At 34.3% G+C, this 20,801-nt stretch overlaps 1 protein-coding gene across 2 annotated transcripts in view; it reads left to right on the forward strand.

Annotated features, from left to right (window-relative positions):
- BRIP1 (BRCA1 interacting DNA helicase 1) overlaps nucleotides 1-20,801 on the forward strand; it is a 178,856-nt gene that overhangs the window by 123,017 nt on the left and 35,038 nt on the right. For both annotated transcript variants that reach the window (XM_045773420.2, XM_087854564.1), the window contains exons 15-16: nucleotides 6,803-6,962; nucleotides 7,926-8,047. In XM_045773420.2, the coding sequence (XP_045629376.2) occupies nucleotides 6,803-6,962; nucleotides 7,926-8,047 (282 nt within the window). The remainder of the gene's footprint in view (nucleotides 1-6,802; nucleotides 6,963-7,925; nucleotides 8,048-20,801) is intronic.

Here is a 20,801-nt window from a genome sequence, read left to right on the forward strand (position 1 = left end):
CCCACTGCCCTGGTATTGCTAAAAACATTCAAAAGAAATACATCTTGCTCCATTTTCACAATCATTATGTAATATTTCATACTTACCTAAGAGCACATGTAATACATATGTTAGTTATGAGGTATATTAATAAATTAATAAGATGAAACCATCAAAACTGTCACTTAAGAGCTAAATATTACTTTTAAAGCTATGTGGCTTCCCCTTCTCAATCCCATCCCTTTGCCTACTCCCATAGTGTTAATCATTGTCCCGAAGTTTGTAATTACATTTATTTTTTAAGGATGGCTTTACCACATACATACATATTCCCTAATACATATATATTCCTAAACACTGTTACTTAATTTTGCTTTTTTTTGTTGTTTTTTTTTAAATGGCATGATATTGTATATCATTTTCTGCCATTTGCTTTTTTTCACTAATCCATGGTAGAGGTTATTTTTATTGCTTATCATAATCCATTGTATGAATATGAAACAATTTACATATTACCTTTAGTAAATACTTTTGGTTGTTTCTAGTCTTTTTATGTTCTGCTGTTTAAATAATACTGCTATTGGCATTTTTGTAGAAATTGAGACACTGATTTAAAATTTACGCAGAAAAGACGTAGCATAGCCAAAATGTTTTTAAGTAAATTTTTTACATTTTGTTTCCCTCTTGAACCTAGAAGTTGTTCCCAAAAAATTGGAAAATATTTTTCCTATTTCTGTGTAAAGCTCTTTTTGTTCTGTTATAGAAGGCCTTTCTGTTAATATTCATTTCCAGTGAATCTGTATGATTCCAAATTTAAAAAAATTATTGATATGTTCTTTATGTATATTATTCCATATTTGAAAAGAATCCTTATTTTCCATTCAGCACCAAGTTCCCTACATATCAGAGCAAGGTTGATGATGATTTATTTTATTTATTTATTTATTTATTTATTTGAGAGAGAGAGAGCGCAAGCAGCAGAGGGGCAGCTGGGAAGGGAGAGAGAAAATCTTGAGCTTCATCCCACAACCTTGAGATCATGACCCGAGCTGAAATCAAGAGTCATACACTTAATTGACTGAGCCGCCCCAGGTGCCCCTAGAGCAAGGTGGATGATTCTTATAAACTTCAATTTTCTTTATCCTTACTAATTTTGTCTAACTCATTTATAGATAGCTAACAGAGGTACATTGAAATCCTCTGTAGTATTTAGGGAATTGATCAGTTTATCTTTATATTTCTTGTCAGCTTTTCTTTTATATATTTTGAAACTATGTTTTAAGTGCATTAAGATTCATGACTGTTACATCTTTTTAGTGGATGTACTTTTTAAGTATATGGAATATATGTTTCTTATAAAATCTTTTGCTTTGAAGTCTATTTTTTATGACTGTGATATACCTGATTGCTTTTGGTATATGCCTTGCATTTCTTTTTCTATAAATTCATTTTCAAGATTTCTGTGTGATTTAATTTTAAGTGTCTCTATTGAACAACAACATATAGATGATTATTTTCTTTTTCTCTTCCCACCTCTTCCGTCCCTCCCTACCACTCTTCCTTTTTTTCCAAATAATCTGAGTGTCTCAGTTTTAATAAATCAGTTAAATTTATTTGTGTTTGCTTTAGTTCTGAGCATATTTGGACTTATTTTCTACCACCTTATTTTGTGCTTTCTTTTACCTCTTTTCCCCTTATGTTTGTCATATTCAATTGATATGGGTTTTTGTCCTTTTTTCCTGTAGTGGTTTGGAAGTTCTATATCCCATCTATCATTTTCTCAATATAACATCTTTATTGTGATATAATTTGCATACAGCTCAGTCATTTAAAGTGTAAATTCATTGGCTTTTATTTGATTCACAAAGTTCTGCAACTATATTTGAACATTTTCATCACTCCATACCCATTAGTAATCACTCCTCATCTTCCCCCTAACTTTCTCCCCTCCCCACCCCTAGACAACTTCTAATTTACTTTATGTCTCTATGTATTACCCTGATCTGGAACTTACATATAAATGGAATTATACAATATGTGGTCTTTTGTGTCTGACTTCTTTTACTTGGTATAGTTGACTCTTGAAAAATGCACTAATCCCTATGTAGTCAAAAATATGTGTGTAACTTTTGGCTCCCCCAAAACTTAACTACTAATAGCCTATTGTTGACCAGAAGCCTTATTGATAACATAAACAAACAGTTGATTAACACATATTTTATATGTTATATGTATTGTATGCTGCATTCTTAGCAATAAGCTAGAGAAAATCATAAGGAGGAGAAAATACACACATGGCACTGTACTGTATTGAAAACAATCTATTTATAAGTAGAGCCACACGATTAAAACCTGTGTTGCTCAAGGGTCAGCTGTATATTGTTTTCAAGGTTCATCCATGTAATAACATGTATCAGCACTTGATTTTTATGACCAAATAATATTCCACTGCATGAATATACCAAGTTTTATTTATCCATCAATCAATCGAAAGATACTTGGGTTGTTTCTACTTAGGGATATTATGAATAATGCTGCTATGAACATTTATGTACAAGTTTTTGTATAGACATGTTTTCATTTCTCTTGGGTATTATGAGTGTAATTCCTGGGTCATATGGTAGCTCTATGTTTAACCTTTTGAAGAACTGCCTGACTTCTTTCCAAAGCACCTGCACCATTTTATATTTTCACTGCAGTGTATGAGAATTCCAATTCTCCATATTCTTACCAACACTTATTAAAAATAGATACAACTGAAGAGCAAATTTTTTTTCCTTTTTTCTAATTTCTAAGAGCTTTCCTAGTTATGATTAATTATTTGTCTCTTATCTGCCTCAGCTTTGCTTGAGTTGCCTAAAATATTTCTCTGAACTTGGCTTTAAATGGTATGGCAGGGGCACCTGCGTGGCTCAGTTGGTTAAGCAACCGACTCTTGATTTCAGCTCAAGTCTTGCTCTCAGGTCATGAGTTCATGCCCCGTGTTGGGCTCCACACTAGCATGGAGTGAGTGAGTGAGTGAGTAAATACATACATACATACATACATACATACTAGGCGTGGAGCCTACTTAAGAATGAATGAATGAATGAATGAATGAATGAATGAATGAATATGGTATGGCAATTTGGAAAGGTTGACATGTCAAAGTGCATAAAATTTTTCTGAAAAAAATAGTTTAATAACTTCTTAGCTATGATTAGATAATTAAAATAATTCTTTTCAATTAAAGCAAATTTTAATGGTTTCTATTTAGGGAAAATATTTTGTCCTATTATAAAATTTGCATTAACAATAAAGTTTTTCAGCTCTAATGCAAACCTAGAAAAAAATAGTCTGTCTTTTAGTGTCCCACCTTTCTCCTTTTTGTTCGCTCCTGTTCTCTGAATTATAATCTTATATGTAAATATTATATACTAGCAATTCAGTTTTTTATTTTTATTTTTATTAAGATTTTATTGATTTATTTGTCAGGGAGAGAGCACAAGCAGAGGAAACAGCAGGCAGAGGGAGAAGCAGGCTCCCCACTGAGCAAGGAGCCCGGTGGGGGACTCGATCCCAAGACCCCAGGATCATGACCTCAGCCAAAGGCAGACGCTTAACTGACTGATCCACCCAAGCATTCCAACAATTCAGTTTTAAAAATTTAATAGAATTAAAGAGCTTTAGAGCTAAAAATTCCTTCAGATATATCAAACTTTAACGGCCTTATTTTGCAGATAATTTTTTTTAAAGATTTATTAATATATGACCGTTTGTTTTGTATTTGCCATAAAAGTTGCCTAAAGTGATAGATATAATACATATTCTACTTTTTAATTGTAATATTCATGATGTATTTACAAATCTGTGGCTATTTTCATTATCCGTAAGTTTTTGAAGTTCTTAAAATCTAAAAAGTCAGTAGATAGACTGTTTTTCTTCATTCATTATAACAAATTTTGAAATTTTGCATATATTAGACCTGCTCTGAAATTTTTTAAACTTTTGTTAGATGTTTTTTAAAATCATATACAACTCTTTGATATTCTGAATTCTCTTCTATATAATGGGAATTTCTTTGGGGGTAAATGTATATTGAACCAATTTCTTTGTTATTTCTCAAACTTGCCTTCTATGGAATATATTTTGGAGTGACCAACTTTATGATCTTCCTCAAGCAAAGAGAGATGTCCGTCCAGATTTTAAATGTTAAAAACATACTGTACTGGCAGTTATTATCTCAAGATAAGGAATCAAAGATGAAATGCTATCTATGTTTTCATATGACATAAAACAGTATATCATTGGATTAAATTGCATTAAGTATCAACAATTATGCAAATTCATGACACATTTTACCTGGTTTTACATCCTTAGGATATTTATATCTTCTTCTAAACTGCTTATTCAGTAGAGAAATTTAAAGAGATTAATATACTGAACATTATCAACTTTATAATAGTCTTATCTTTTCAATTGAAGACTCAGTTTGACTCTCCCATATACATTGTAACTCTGAATAATGTTACAAGGTTTTCATACTTCCTAGCACTGATGAGAGACTGATAATAGTGCATATTTTTTAAAAAAAAGTGCATATTCAAAGAGCAAATTTTAATAGCCAACCCTTGAGGCACTCAAAGTGAAAAAGACTTTTAGATTAATGATTGCCTTTTTTTTTTTAACCTAATAACATGACATTACAGAGAATTTTTCTTTTTATTAATCAGGGTACCTTGATCATTGTATAATATACAATGAGGTATTTTACCAATTAGTGATTTTCTTAATCTGTTCCAGCTACTATAATAAAATACCACAGACTTTGTAGTTTATAAACAACAAAAATTTATTTCTCACAGTGCTGGAGGCTGGAAGTCCCAAGATCAGGTTGGATGACAGCCTTCTTCCTGGTCGGTGGGCAGGGTCTTCTGGCTGTGTCTCATATAGTGGAAGGAGCAAGGTGGCTTTGTGGGATCCCTTTAATAAGACCACTCATCTCATTCATGAAAGCTCCGTGCTCATGACCTAATCACCTCCCAAAGGGCCCATTTCATAATACCATCATCTTTGGCTATTAGGAGTTCAACATATGAGCTTTGAGGGGACACAAACATTTACACCATAGCAGTGATAAAAAATTTTATCTTATGATCTTATTAAGTTTATTTCTGAAAATAGATAAGGGTGATGGAGCGCCTGGGTGGCTCAGTCGGTTAAATGTGGGACCCTTGATTCTGCTCAGGTCACCATCTCAGGGTCCTGGGGTCAGCTCCTGTCGGGCTCTGAGCTCAGCAGGGAGTCTGCTTCTCTCCCTCTCCTTCTTTCTCTGCCCCTCCCTTGCACATGTGTATGTGTTCTCTCTCAAATAAATAAATAAATTTTATTTAAAAAATCAAATATATAAGGGTGAAATTCTGAGGAAATAAACCACCTTGTAAAAATTAGTTCTTGTTCTGTAGAGAATTTGGGATAACGTCATGTTGCTTGCCTGCATTATAATAACTGGTCCACATTACATAGAACTCTGAATAGAACAAGTGGGTAAAACAGGTCAATTTAAATCATAATAATCTCTAGTACTGGCTTTTGTCTTTTTATTTCAGCTCTCATGTTTATTGTTAACTTCCACTTTCTTTGCATTTACTATCTGATTTTCTAGCTTCTTAAAAAGAATGCTTCATTCAGTTTCATGTTTTTAAAATAAATACATCTTAAACTATAAGTATATATCTAACTATTGCCTTTACTGAAGCCATATTTTGGATTGTGGGTGCTTTTCTTACCATTCGTATCTAAAAATTTCATGAATTCTGTGTTTTTTTCTCTTTTAATTGTACGTTGTTTTTTCTAGTTTTATTGAGTTATAATTGACATATAACCCATATGTTCTTTAAGAATATAATCTTCAGTGTCGAGTTTGTTTGCTGGTTTTTTTAATCCCACTAACTTTGTGTTGTTTTTTAATCTAAAGTTACATTGCTGTTAGAATATGTGGTTAATCTGATATTCTTTGAAATTTGTTGAAAGTCCTTTTATAATCTAGCACATGGTTATTTTTGTAAATGTTCTCTTGTTCCTGTATACTTGTTATACTTGTATACTTGGGTAACAAGTAGAAATACTTGTTAGCTACCTGAGTCTCTGTTTATATATTTATTTGATTCAGTTTATCAGTGATGATCAAATTTTTAAATGGCTTTGCTGCCTATGGACTAGGTAAAATGATCTTAAAGAATCTTCAATAAAGAATCTTTAGTTGGGGTTCCTGGCTGGCTCAGTCTGTTAAGTGGTCGACTCTTGATTTCAGTTTAGGTCTTGATCTTAGGCTTATGAGTTCAAGCCCTGCACTGGGCTCCACGCTGGGCATGGAGCCTACTTAAAAAAAAAAAAAAAAAAAAAAAAAAGTAAAGAATCTTCAGGTGAGAATATTAAGGAAATTTCACTTTAGGTTTAAAGAGATAACTTAAAATTTATCAACTTTGACAAAAGTCATTTTTTTCTGCTTTTGAAACCCCAAGAGAGCAATCATAGACGTAGTAGCAGCAGCAGTAATGTTAGTAGTAATAGAAATGGTAACAGCAGCAGTAGCAGTTAACTTTTATGGAGCTCTTACTATCTGCCAGGCATCATTCAGAGCTATCTAAATTGGTTAATGAATTTAATCCAATAATGACTATGACATATTCTTGTTTTTCTCATTTTATAGATGAAAAAAGTAAAATGCAGAAAGGTTAATTTGTTTGCCATAGTCACATTGTTGTCACATTCTCTTTCAACAAACCAAGGTAAGTTTGTTCATTTGGACACATAAGTTCATTTTTTTCTTTCTCCTTTTCAGTTATTAGAAAAGTTAAAAGAACGTTGGCTCGACACTGGTTTATGGCATAATCTAGAGTTGGTGAAGACAGTCATTGTAGAACCTCAGGGAGGAGAAAAAACTGATTTTGATGAATTACTGCAGGTGTACTATGATGCAATCAAGTACAAAGGAGAGAAAGGTAAATGGAAATTATTTGATAGTCAATGAAAAAATATTTTTTATCATAAAGTAAGAAGTTGGTGCTGTCAGAATTTTGTTTGTTTTCTTTTTAAATGAATTGCACTTAAGAGAAAAATTATACTTTATAATCTGGGTGAAAAGAAAATAAGTTGAAGAAATTCTTTTATTTGAAGTTGTTCTCCTATGAATATTTTCATTTGGAGATGCCAGTTCAACTTGAAGAAACAGCATACATTCAGGTAAGGAAGACATTTAATATAGTCTTCCTTACGCTACCTAAAAGGTTTTGTGAAAGGATGGATGGAGTATGCATAAATGTCTTCCTTACTAGCCAGATGAACCCTACATTTTGATGCAAATAATGTACTTTATGCTTACATTCTATTACAAAAGGTAAATTTGAGTTTTCAAAACACAGCTGAAGTCTCAATTTCAAATTTAGAGAATGTCCATAAAAAGTTTGACAGGAAGAGCTAATAGTAATAACTTATGAGCAGTGTATCATCTTAAAGATGCTATAACTTAACTGTCAATATTGTCAGTATGATAAGATTATACAAAGTGTTTTGTATGTTTTAAGTGTTTTCCAATATAATATTGATTCAATATGATATATAGTACAAACTAGAATTGTTTAAATCATTCTGAGAACTTTATACTCCGGTGGTAAAAGTAGTGATTGCAGTTTCACAATTGCTTAGTTCATCTGCAAGTTAATAATACTCTGATGTGGCTTTTCTGTGTGAGTTATCTGGGAGATACACAGTTTATAAATTGGCTTGGTACCACAGAAATGTAATGTTGTGTCCATTTTAAAACTTTATCTCATCATAATTTTTTATTTTGATTCTTTTAAATTTGCTATGCTTACTTAATAAGATCTTTTCAAAATGACAAGGATAAGCAGTTTCAGGGAATTTTCGGTGTGTTTTTTAAAAATCTTTATTTTTTGTTGCTTAAGATGGAGCCCTCTTGGTAGCAGTTTGTCGTGGTAAAGTGAGTGAGGGTCTGGATTTCTCAGATGACAATGCCCGTGCTGTCATAACAATAGGGATTCCTTTTCCAAATGTGAAAGATCTACAGGTAGGCCATCAAACCCTTAAGTTTTGCTTATCACAGAAGTTGTTGATTTTAAGTTTTTATTTAAATTCCAGTTAGTTAACATACAGTGTAATAATAGTTTCAGGTGCCGAAGTTCTTGATCATTATGTAAAGTTAATTATATGTTTTTTTTTGTATCCTCAGATATTTTAATGCTTTGGTGACTCAGAATGAGTGAGAAAGCTTTGGTAGACATGGATTTATTTTATATTTTTAACTTATATTGTTTTTTGCTCATTAAGAGTGATTTTTAAAGTGATCCAAGACCAGGAGTATCAGTATCACCTGGGAACATGATAGAAATACACATTTTCCAGGCTCCATCCAGACCAACTGAATCAGAAACTGTGGAGGTGGAGTCCAGCAATTTGTGTTTTATCAAGCTCTTAGCCATAGACCTGCAAGGGTTCCCCAGAGAATTCTAGAATTTTAGGGCTCTTTCTCTATTTCCCTTCTCTCAATACCATACCTTGCCCTGCTGATTTCAGTGATTTTAGCTGCTCCAAAATCTGATCTCTTGCACCTCAGCTCAGCAGGACCACCATACTCTGCTTGTACTTCAGTGTTCTAGATACAATTGTCAGGAAATTATAGGAAAAGAGCTGAGAATCGTGGAGTTCATCCAATGGATTTCCCTTATCTCCGAGGTTATGGTCTTATGCTGCCTGATATCTACTCCCTGGAAGTAGTTGCTTTATCTATTTAGTCCAGTTTTACAGTTACTTACACTGGGAGGGATATTCCCAAACCAGTTATTCTATCTTAGCCAGAAAGAGGAATTTTGCTTCATTATCACTGATTATTTACTCAACATTATATTTGAAAAATTATCTGTAGCAATAATTTGAAGCCTAAGGTGATGCTATTTTCCATCAGGAAGGATTTTCTTTTACTTTCTATTGGAATTTGAAGTGCCAGCAATCTGAGACCAAGACTTTAGGTTTTTTGGCCGTTTAGCTGACTAGAATGAGTATTAATTTATATCCCCCCTCCTAGGTTACAACCTGTTAGGGTCTCATACCAAAACAAGAATTCTTTCCCTAGGCAGTTACCTTATTTTTGTTAATACTTTAGTAGACACTGTGAATTATATAATATTAACAGTAATAAATAGTATTTTCTGGTTAGCTCCTACTCTTCCCTAAGCTGTAGATCTCTTCAAAATTTCTGAAAGTTCTCAGGAGGTATCCAGTCTTCTTAGCCTGCTCTAATTTTGATGGCTTCCACTACCTTTCTTCAGCCACTAGGGCTTCCATTGAGAGTGCTGATGACCATGCCCAGAGCTCTTATTCTTAAATGGTTAATACTGCCTCTCACTACAGCTACTGATGAAATAGTTGACATCTACTCAAGAAAGCTGTTATGTTCACTATCAGCAGTTTTTGTTGCCACATTCCACCGACACTGAGGACTGCTGATGGTATTGCTATTGGCAGTGTTACTGTCTCTCTTTGATGTCTTACCATTTTACTTTGGCCCTATATCATTGCATTAATGCTCCTTTATTAGAGTGGAGAGAATCCCTTTCCTGACACATTCTCTCAATGTATTAAATATGTATATTTTTCCCTAAAACTAGCTCTTTCAATTTTTGCTTATATCTTCTCTTTTTCTTGGACCCATATATAAGTCCTTGAGGACCACAGAAGAAGATAACTTTTTGGCTAATACTATGTTGTACTAAATATTATACTCACAAAATAACAAGGCCTGGAAAGATTCATTCACATAAAACTCATAATAGTGATTACGCCTGAGAAGAGAAGGGAATGATATTGGGGGTGGTTATCAAATGGGACTTTAACTTTTTCTGTAATATTTGTTTGTTTTAGTAGAAAACAAATTTTAAGAAAATGTGGAAAGAATAATGATATTTATTATGTCATTCTTCAAAAAAAATTTGAATTTAAATAAAATGTTACTTGTGAAGAAAAAATTACATTTATCTTTTACTTTGTCTACCCTCACTCCCAGCAGGTGTGATAATGGGCATTGTTATTGCACTAGTGTTGAGTTCTTAATGCTGTCTTTCCTCAGAATTCGTTCTTCCCGGGCACCTTCTCATTCTGTCATACAAAAAAGGCAGCTAATGAGCTGCTCTGACATTCCTCAGTAATGGTCTTGCTTGTCACAGTTCTGCTTATCTGAATCGCAAGGGCTATAGTTATATAAAACAGCAAAACAACAGAAGCTTCAATGAGATCTGAGTGCAGAGGAGGAGGGTGGTTCTAAAGAAGTTTCCCTAGTGGCTTGTGAAAGGGGCAAGTGGAGTAGACCCAAAAGTAGTCCAAACAGCAGGGACAAGGGACAGATAGAGAGGAAAATTCTTTACTGGCAATATCAGATGTACAGGAAGTGTATTTCTTGTTGCCTTATGTCTAGATCAGCTCTTCCTGTGTAACAAACAATTGTGAAACACAGTGAATTAAAACAACTATCATTTATTATGACTCACACATCAAATGGTGGGGAGTAGTAGCTGGGTGGTAGATGATCTGAGCTGGGCTTGGCTGAGCAGCGCTCCGATTTCTGCTGGGCTCAGTCACCCTGCTGTGGTTTCACCAATGCAGTTTTGGCCCAGTTGGGTCAGCTCTGTTCTACATGGATATCATCCTTTGTATACCAGCAGACTGGCCAGAACATGTTACCATGTTTTATACTTTGGCAGAGATATGAGGGCAGGCTTGATTGAGCAAGCACTTTTCAAATACCTACTTATGTCACATCTACTAACCTATTGCCCAAAGCATGTCACGGGCCTAAGCCCAAAGTCAGGAGTAATGAAAGAGGTGTGGGTATTTTCTACCACATGTGGCAAAGGGCTCTTAGAGTCAAGACTCCAAAAAGGAGTTTTGGCTTTTTTTCATAACTAAAGGATATTTGTAAGGCATCCATTCAAAAGACTGATGTTTATGAGCTTTTAAGAGTATCGGTATGTAATTTTTATAATAATCAGCAAGGCCTTTTATCATTTGGAAAAGACCAGAATATAGAGCCATCAATACATGAAATATCTGAATACCTGAAGTAAATCAGAGCACTATTATGGCTGATTCCTTAAAATTCATAAATGAGCCAATAAGTTATTGAAAGTATTTATTTGGGATAAAAAAGATATAAAAAATAGAAATCAAATTTATAAATATATCAATTTTTATATTAATTTAATTTATAAATATAAATTAAAATATAAAAGAAATACAAAAGTTTGATAATGAAGTCCACTTTATTTATTTGTTTTTGCCTGTGCTTTTGGTGTCATATTTAGGAAACTATTGCCAAATCCAGGCCATGCAGATTTGCCCATTTTCTTCAAAGAGTTTCATAGTTTGAGCTCTTAAATTTAGATATTTGGTTCCATTCTGAGTAAATTTTTGTATATGATATAAAATAAGGATCCAACTTCCTTATACCTGAAATGAGTTTCTTGTTCACACCGTGTAGTTAGATCATGTTCTTTTAATTCATTCAGCCAAATTCTGCCTTTTATTTGGAGAGTTTATATTAATTTACAAACTAGTTACTGATAAGGAGGGACTTAGTTCTATGATTTAGCTATCCGTTTTCTGTGCTTTTTGTTCCTCAGTTGCTTCATTATTACCCTTTTTTGTATTTAGTTGTTTTTTCGTTGAGTACAATTTTGATCCCCTTCTTTTCTTTTGCGTACATTTTTTAGTTATTTTCTTAATGTTACCCTGGGGATTACAAGTAACATCCTTAATTTCTGTCCTTCCTTTTTTATATTGTTACTGTCTGGATTGCATTTTTATACATTGTATGCCCGTTAACATAATTTATAATTATTGTTTTATACATTTGCCTTTTAAATCGTGTAGAAAAAAAAAGAATTAAAAACAAAGTATAATAATACTGGCTTGTATATTTACCTACATAGTCCCCTTTACCAGTGTCCTTTATTACTTCCTAAAGCATATACTATACTGCCTTCATTATATTTTAGTGCTTATAAATATATTTTATAATGCATTAGATGGTATATGTCAAGGATTAGGATAATCTCTTTGTGTCTCTATAATTAAAATAGTGCCTTGGAATGTAGTAAGTGTTCAATGAATGTTGATTTTTTTAAAAAATAAAAATAAATGTTGATTTAATTAACTAAATATAAACTTATTACTTAATAGTGCCATATTCTTGTTTTCTGTAAAATGAGATGAAGAACTAAATGATTTCCATAAATGGCTCTTCAAAAACTAAAACAGTGCTTCAGATTACTGGACTGTAAATTAGGACTTGATAGTTTTTTTTATGTTAATACTCAGTCTATCATACAGAAATAAGTAGTAGTTATTTATATTGAAAACGTTAAATATTCTAGCTTTTGGAAATGAAACCATCTATTTCTTTAATGTTTTCTCTATTGTTTCATTTGAATTCATATTTTAAGGTTAAGATCACTGTCAGAGTTAGAAAAGTGATTTGAGTGGGGCAAAAGAGCAGTGACATTAATTTTATGATACTAGAAGTTTTTTTCTTAAATTTGAGACCCAGATTATGGAAGTAAAAATTAAAATACAGTTTAAAATACTAACTTAAGACTCTTGTAGTCTCAATTGCAGAGTTTGGCTTTTAGAGAAGCAGGAAAATGTATGTTAGAGCCAAAAATATGACTTCTTTGGCTGTGACCAGGATTTCCTCTTCCCACCTTGGGGACTAGAAAGTAGAGGTAGGAAAATTTCATTTTGGAGCCAAGTGTGACTTGTTTAGTTCAAGTCATAATTTATTGCATATACCTCAGGGACCTGAAAATAAAGAAACCCACTATGAAATGTTGATAATGGGCCACTCTGAAGGGCAAGCATTAAGCTAACTTTCCCGGTGAGGATTTTTTTCACTTCCACCTTTCCCAGATGCTTCTGATCATTCTATAAGGACATACTTAATCGTGTAATAGTTAAAAAGAAAACTTTCTGTGCACTAAACCATAGTATTTGAGGGGGAGGAAAGTGAACCAAGGCTTTTATATGATTAGATGTTGGTGAAAAAGTATAACTAAAAGAAAAGTTGTTTTCTTTTAATGCAGTTAAGTCACAGTATAACAAGTCTGCCATTTAATGGATATCTAAAGCAAGTCCTTTGGCCAATTAGTATGGTCTAAAAACTACAAAAGTCTTCAACTTATAATTCAGGCATCTACTTCTCAAATTGGTGGCATGGTCATAATTTGTGAGACATTATAAGGTACAATATATAGATTTTAAAATCGCATTTTATTTGTATTCCCTAGCATAGTTTGGTAGCATATAGAAATATTTTCTTTTCATGGGTATTGTGCCTTTACTCCCCTGTTAAAAATTCATAAAAATGGCAAATGGCTAAAAATTTTTGTACTTTTAAGATGTTCAGGATATGTTAGATTTTTTTTTTAAGATTTTTATTTATTTATTTGACAGAGATAAGACAGCCAGTGAGAGAGGGAACACAAGCAGGGGGAGTGGGAGAGGAAGAAGCAGGCTCATTGCGGAGGAGCCTGATGTGGGGCTCGATCCCATAACGCCGGGATCACGCCCTGAGCTGAAGGCAGACGCCTAACCGCCGTGCCACACAGGCGCCCCAGGATATGTTAGATTTTTATAATTGGTTTCATAAAATTTGATGGTAATATTCAATAACAAGTGCTCTTACAGTGATTAAAGTAACTTAAGATAATGAATTTTATATTTGTATATTGTTTTTCTTTATTAATGTATGTTGAGTTACTAAAATAGAATTTATTTGGAAACTTTAAAATTCAGAGGGTGATCTGATTAGTTATCTTAGTATTGACATACAATAACTATTATTTTTTTTGTTTAGGAAACTTCTCTTAGCTTTGAAGGTACTGAACTAGCTGAGTATATTTAATCAATTTTGGAAAATTACATTCATGTTGAAAAATACAAGCATGCTAAATTATGTTATTGACTTTATAACAGACATATATAAATTTATAGGCTTCTCATGCATTCTTAATGTTTTATAAATTTCAGTAAGGGCTGTTATCTTGCCTACCCCAGAAGATAACAGCATTAATAAAACCGAGTGCACATTTAGCCACATTTAACCACTGTTTTCAAGTGTCAAAAATTAGTGCCTAATTGTACTAAATATAGAAGGCACAATCTCTACACTACTGAAGTCTATTATTTAGTAAAGGATCTGATTGTGTAACAGAATGTTTTGGTGGGATTGAATCTGGGTATTCAGATGCTTAGAGAAAGTGAAATTGAACAACACTTTAAACCTCTCATCCAGATATCCATTTACTTTGATTGCCTAAAAATAGATGAAGGAGGCAGAGAGATGAGATTTGAATCTTGTCTACACCAAGATTGAAACATACAAACATTTGATAAAGTGGATTGCCCTCATCAAAGTCCAGATTACAAGACCGTTCAGATCATTAAGACTATTCAGGTTAATGAAACAACCATTTTTTGAATACCTGCCTTGAGTACCAAGTACTTTAGTAGACTGGTGACACAGTGATCCACTACACAGATTATAGTGCCTTGTCTCATGGAACTTACAGTCTAGCAAAGGAAGAGTGACATTAAAGTAATAAACAGTTGATTATAGTTGTAATAAAGGCTGTAAGAAAAAGTCACAAGAACTATGGGAATGTATAACAGGATCCTGACCTAGTCTTTGGGGGTAAAGAAAGACTTCCTGAGGAAGTGCTATTTAAGCTGACACGGGAAAGAAGGCTAGGAGTTACATAGGTGAGCAGAATGGATAAGAATGTTCTCAGCAGAGACACTAGACTATGCTAAGGCCCTAAAGGTGTGAAAGAAGATAAGCAGTTTCCAGGAATTGAAAGAAGCTGAGGTAGAGAGTGAGTTGGGGAGAATGGCATGTGAATAGAGGCTGGGAGAGGTATCAAGGAGCCAAATCATTTAGGACCCTGTATGCCATTTTAAGTATTTGAGACTATTCTAAGCCAAGGGAAATTCTAAGCTATCCTGTGGGAAACCAGATCCGGGAATAGAGCCTGAGGTCAGAGTGTGGTGGAGTTCTAGTTATAGTATAGCATCTGATACAGAAACCCACCTGGATCTAGCCCCGATAATAACATGTGGTTACCCAGGGGAAACGGCTGTGTATATAAACTTAAAGGGCTGTAATACTAAACTCCCAACATTTAGGAGTCCAGCAACTTGCTGTCGGAATTTTTGGAAACACTTAGGCCAATGCACAGATATGGAAGAAAAACCATGTCACCTCTGAAAGTCTAGAATGAGTTTATCCTCAGTTACTTAAACATTTTTTTCCTCCTCAGCACACTATTTTTTTCCAGTTTTTTTTTTCCTAAAGATCGTTTGGCCAAAAGTATTATTAAAGTAGGTTGTAAGTATATCTTGAAATAACAAAATTAAAATCTAGTTTAAATCTAATTATGCCGTCTAGGTTGACAATTTGTAATTTGCCTTGGACAGTGAAAACTGAGATAACCAAACCCTTCTTCCCATCCTCTGAGAAACAAGCATAAAAACACAAAAATAAATGGTTGAGGTATTTTTAATTTCTAAATTTAAAAAAATTCCCATATTTCCTAACGGAATATTTTGGGATCCGAGGAGGAAGCATTTAAAATCATGAAATTTTAAGCAGTTTCATTAGCCCTTTTCTTTCTTTTTCTCCCAGTAGTCATGTCATTCTCTTTCCTAGGAAAAAAAACCATGCCTGGATATGGCTATAAACTAAACCTTTGGATATTTAATAAAACAAAAACTTTTGGTTTATGAAAAATTTTTAAATTATTTTCTTGTGTTCATCTTGCTTTTGGCAAGAACAAGAACTTTGTTGACCTTTGTATTTTACTTTTGTTCTCATAGTAGTTTCAAGGCTTTAAAAGTGAAATTATCACCCTGGGGACTCATGAGGTTGATTGACAGATTACTTCTGTTGGCCCAGAGCATAATCAGCAACACTACCTCAAGGGAAGTAGTGGAATTGATTTTTAACTTCTCTGAAAATAACTTTATGTTAGAGTAGAATTTTTTTATAGTGAATTTTAGCCTATTTATATTTACTTAGTCAAATCCCCTTAAAGCCTACAGGGTACAGATATGTAGGTGGGCCTCAGATGAGTATGTTACTTGATATTTTCTCCAACTATAAAGCCTTACGGTCTCAGATAACATAAACTGTAGTGGACAGCACTATTTATTTAGTGTGTTTACACATCAATCTTTCCTATTTTTCACCGAGACTAAAGGTTTGATAGTTTGGAAATAAGTTCAGTCTATTTTTTCTAACTGTGGAACAAAATAATGTGCCAGGGAATATAATAAGCTATACAACATCTCATAGTGTATTTTCCTATTGCATCAAAACTACCAGATTTGTTGATTAAAATTTGTTAAAGCAGGTTTTCTCAAGCTTGGCCCTAATGACATTTTGGGCAGTTTAACTCTTTGTTGTGAGCAATGTCCTATGAATTGTAGGATGTTTGGGAACATCTCTGGCCTTTACTTAATAGATACCAGTAGCAAACCCTTCTCTCCCCACCAGTTGTGACAACCAGAAATGTCTCCAAATGTTGCCAAAATCTTTTGGTAGGCAAAATCAATCTCAGTTGAACATCACTGCTTTATATAGTAAGACATATAAGTAAGTGTATGTCATGAATTAAAAGGAACAATCTGCATTTCTTTTTTAGTTATTTTTTTATCAATTTGAAAAAAGTCCAATAAAGCTTTTCTTAAGGCCTAATTTATACAAAATACAGTACATAGTTTCTTATATTAACAGTTTCTTCGATTCTGCCCCCCTCCCAGGCCCTGCTTCTGAGAGACTGTGACTTTCACTTTTCTAAGCTATTTTATCTGGTACTTACTGCCATATTTATCTTTACAATTTTAAACCTGTTTACTTCCTATATGAGATAAAGATTTTAGCTTACTATACCGTTCCCTTCTTTTTCCTCCTAATGTAGTTATATCACATTTAAAAAATTAAATCCATAATCAATATTCAAATCATGATCGGGGTGCCTGGGTGGCTCAGTCAATTAAGTGCTTGCCTTTGGCTCAGGTCATGATCCCAGAGTCCTGGGATTGAGTTCCCCTGCTCAGTGGGGAGCCTGCTTCTCAGAACTCTCCTCCCAGCTTGTGCTCTGTTGCTATCTCTGTCTCTCTTACTCGCAAATACATAAATAAAATCTTAAAAAATCATATTCAAATCATGACTATCAAATATTGTTCACTGTGGTCAAATGATTTCCTTCCTTTCTTGAACTTTTTATCTTCCCATTAATAATGGGCAGACCCTTTTCTCCTTTTTAAAAGATCTTTTTTTTTTAAAGCTTTTATTTATTTATAGAGAGAGAGCATGTGCATAAGGAGGGGGAGGGGCAGAAGGAGAGAGAGAAGCAGACTCCCTGCTGAGCTGGGAGCCCTATGTGGGGCTCTATTCCAGGACCCCGGAACCACAACCTGAGCCGAAGGCAGTTGCTTAACTGACTGAGCCACCCAGGGGCCCCTCCTTTTTAAAAGATCTTTAAATTAATCTTCTGTCACCCTTCAATGAATCTGTACAGGACCTCTCAATACAATTATCCTATCACACCACCTAGATAATAGGTCAGTCCTTTTTTTACCCCTGAAGAGATCACTTCTTAAGCCTCCTGATCTTGTACTTCAATCAGGACCAAGTTGTTCTTTAGCCCACTTAACTGCCCAAATCCTGAGATTTCCCTTTGCTGTCATCCTAGGACTTTGAGTTCCCTGTCTTCTTTGTTGGATCCCAGGTTTCCTGGGTCTCAAATCTTCCTCCTGTTTCTTGTTTACTGTTTCATCTTCATAGTACACATCCTTCAGCAGTTTACCTATACATTCATTTCCTGAGCTTTTTTGGACTCCTGCTGGCCTAACTGGCTTATTTCCTATCAGCAGCTCTTTGGGTACTTTGGTTTGAACTTTCACCTCTCTATTTACTCATGTACCATTTGTCCATCTGCTTTTCACATTCATGTATTGGGTTTTGAGGTTGCAGATGTCTCTTAGTTTAATTGGAGATGAAGACTGTGTTTTTCTTATTTGTCTTTTAAGTTTGGGGCAGTTTTTGAGAGGCAAGGAAAGAGGAAATGTCTTTCTTTTTTTCCTTTCTGAAACTAGAAGTCTTCATTACTTTCTAAGATAAAGTATGAGATTTTAAAACGCTATGATCCCATATGCCTTATTCCCACACTCACACATTCACATTCGAGAAGCTCTAAATCAAATATTCCTAACAATAATATTGTAAAGATAGAAAGTAATAATTTTTTTAAAATCAAGCATATACTTAATGTTTGAAAGATAAATTTGGGCATAATAAAAATCTAGATGGAGAAAGTATCAGAATTCATTTGTTGGGCTGTGGAGGTAATATACAGTTTTAAGGTTTTAAGTATATTTCAGTATTTTTCAGTACTTATGTAATCTTTTTGTTACGTGCACACTTTCTCTTGACCATGTTTGTTTTTAAATGTCACAGTGTTTAATCATGTGAAATTTGAGTCTGAGCCTCCTGCTACTGTGATTACCTTCTACTTTCTATGCCTGCCGTTGTCACCAAACTTTATGCAACACTCCCACCCCCACCCCAGGGCCAAAGTGCTCAGTGTTGCATTTTCTAACATCCACAAGCCTCTTGCATGAGAGATCTTGCTTTCTTCCGGAGTTACATAGGAGTAGGTACAGGTCTCTGTCGTTTGCTGAATGCAGCACTACTCATTCCCCTTAAAAAAGGTCTCTTGTTATTAGCTCATTTCTTTAAGAGCCTGGAGTTCCATTTATAGCCCCACATTGCTTTTGTATGTATGATAATATTTCATTTTGTTGACTGTTATTGCTAGAAGTGTTTATTCATAGTTATTCGGCTCTCATGTGTGACTCTAACAAGGGAAGCTCTAGATCATAAGATATGCAAATGAGATAATATTTAGACTAATAAAGGGCCAGTCATGCACTCATTCCACAGATTACACCAATAACATATTTTATATAGTTCAAATACAGCTCTAATAGATTGCATAGTGATAAAAAATATTATGAAGGGTATTAAAAAGTGCTAATTTGTCAGAAAATTTAAAATCAATTGCAGAAATTATTTATCAAAAATTATATTTCAAAACTGAATACTGTTCTCTTTGTCCTGCCAATGTATATTTTCATTGATATTTGATGAAAAAGTAGCCACTTCACAAACTGAAGAAACTTACTTTATGTTACCTAAAACAATGTGCCAGTATATTGAGTAGAATCAGTTAAGCACCTTCTTAGGGAGTTGATCCAGCTGCTAAAACCCTGATTTAAGGTGAACAGTGTCAAGAGATGGTCTACATTGGCTAGATGGCCCACATTGTCTCTGTCAATCTTGTGGTTTTCATATACGTGCAACAATATTCTTCCTCTCCCACTCCCCCTGCCTGTGTTCCCTCTCTTGCTGGTGTCTCTCTCTCTGTCAAATAAATAAATAAAATCTTTAAAAAAAAGAAAAAGAAATATGGAATAAGTAATGACTCCAGCCCACTTACCTCCAATATATGATGCTTTACTGTTTTGTGCTAATTGTCATTTATTTCTTCAACCAACTCTGTGAGGTAAGGTTGGCAGGAATTATTTTCTTCCACTTACAAAGGAGAAAACTGAGAAAGGAAACTAAATGGAGGGAGTACTGGTGAGTTGCCCAAGGTCACACAACTAGTTAGTGTCAAAGCCTTGGATCCAGGCTGTGTAATTTTACCTCCTTCCCTCAAAACATACTATAGCATATATATATATAACATTTTCTGCAGATGATAATTTAAGCATTTTCAGGTTTACCTAGACAATATTTTATTATGGCTAGCCTAACTAAATTGCCACAAAGCTTATTATTCTTTTAAAAAAATGTTTAACTTTGCCCTTTATAGAGTAAGCATATTCAATTTAAGGTATCTTACATGTCTTAAAATATTAATTGTCTTTTTTTTCTTTTAATAAAAAAATATTAATTTCTGCTTTTTTTCTGGTCTCATTTTCTTATCTTGACCAATTATTTTCTTAAAAAATTCCAAAGACCTAATGCTCCATACTGACGACAGAATGTTTTTGCATTATTACCTAAAGCATTTATTTAGGATTTTTTTTTTAAGATTTTATTTATTTATTTATTTGACAGAGAGAGAGAGACAGCCAGGGAGAGAGGGAACACAAGCAGGGGGAGTGGGAGAGGAAGAAGAAGGCTCCCAGTGGAGCAGGGAGCCCAATGCAGGGCTCGATCCCAGAACCCTGGGATCATGCCCTGAGCTGAAGGCAGACGCCTAATGACTGAGCCACCCAGGCGCCCCTAGGATTATTTTTTTAAGATTTTATTTATTTAAGAGAGAGAGTGTGTGTACTTGGGAGGGGGGGGGGCAGAGGGAGAAGCAGACCCCCTGCTGAGCAAGGAGCCAACATGGGGCTCCAGCCCAGGATCCTGGGATCATGACCTGAGCCGAAGGCAGACACTTAATCGACTGAGTCACCCAGGCACCCCTAGGATTATTTAAATGTTACTGAGTTACCAATAAACTATTCTGGATAGTAGCTGAATTATTATAACCAATTAAGGTAAAATATGTTGAATATATCAAGAATAAGAGATGTGTCGTTTACCGGGGCGCCTGGGTGGCTCAGTCGTTGGGCGTCTGCCTTCGGCTCAGGGCGTGATCCCGGAGTCGTGGGATCGAGCCCCGCATCGGGCTCCTCCGCTGTGAGCCTGCTTCTTC

Source organism: Ursus americanus, chromosome 23, assembly GCF_024610735.1.
Source record: "Ursus americanus isolate L20-20 chromosome 23, mUrsAme1.1.p, whole genome shotgun sequence".
NCBI classification, from domain to species: Eukaryota; Metazoa; Chordata; class Mammalia; order Carnivora; family Ursidae; genus Ursus; species Ursus americanus.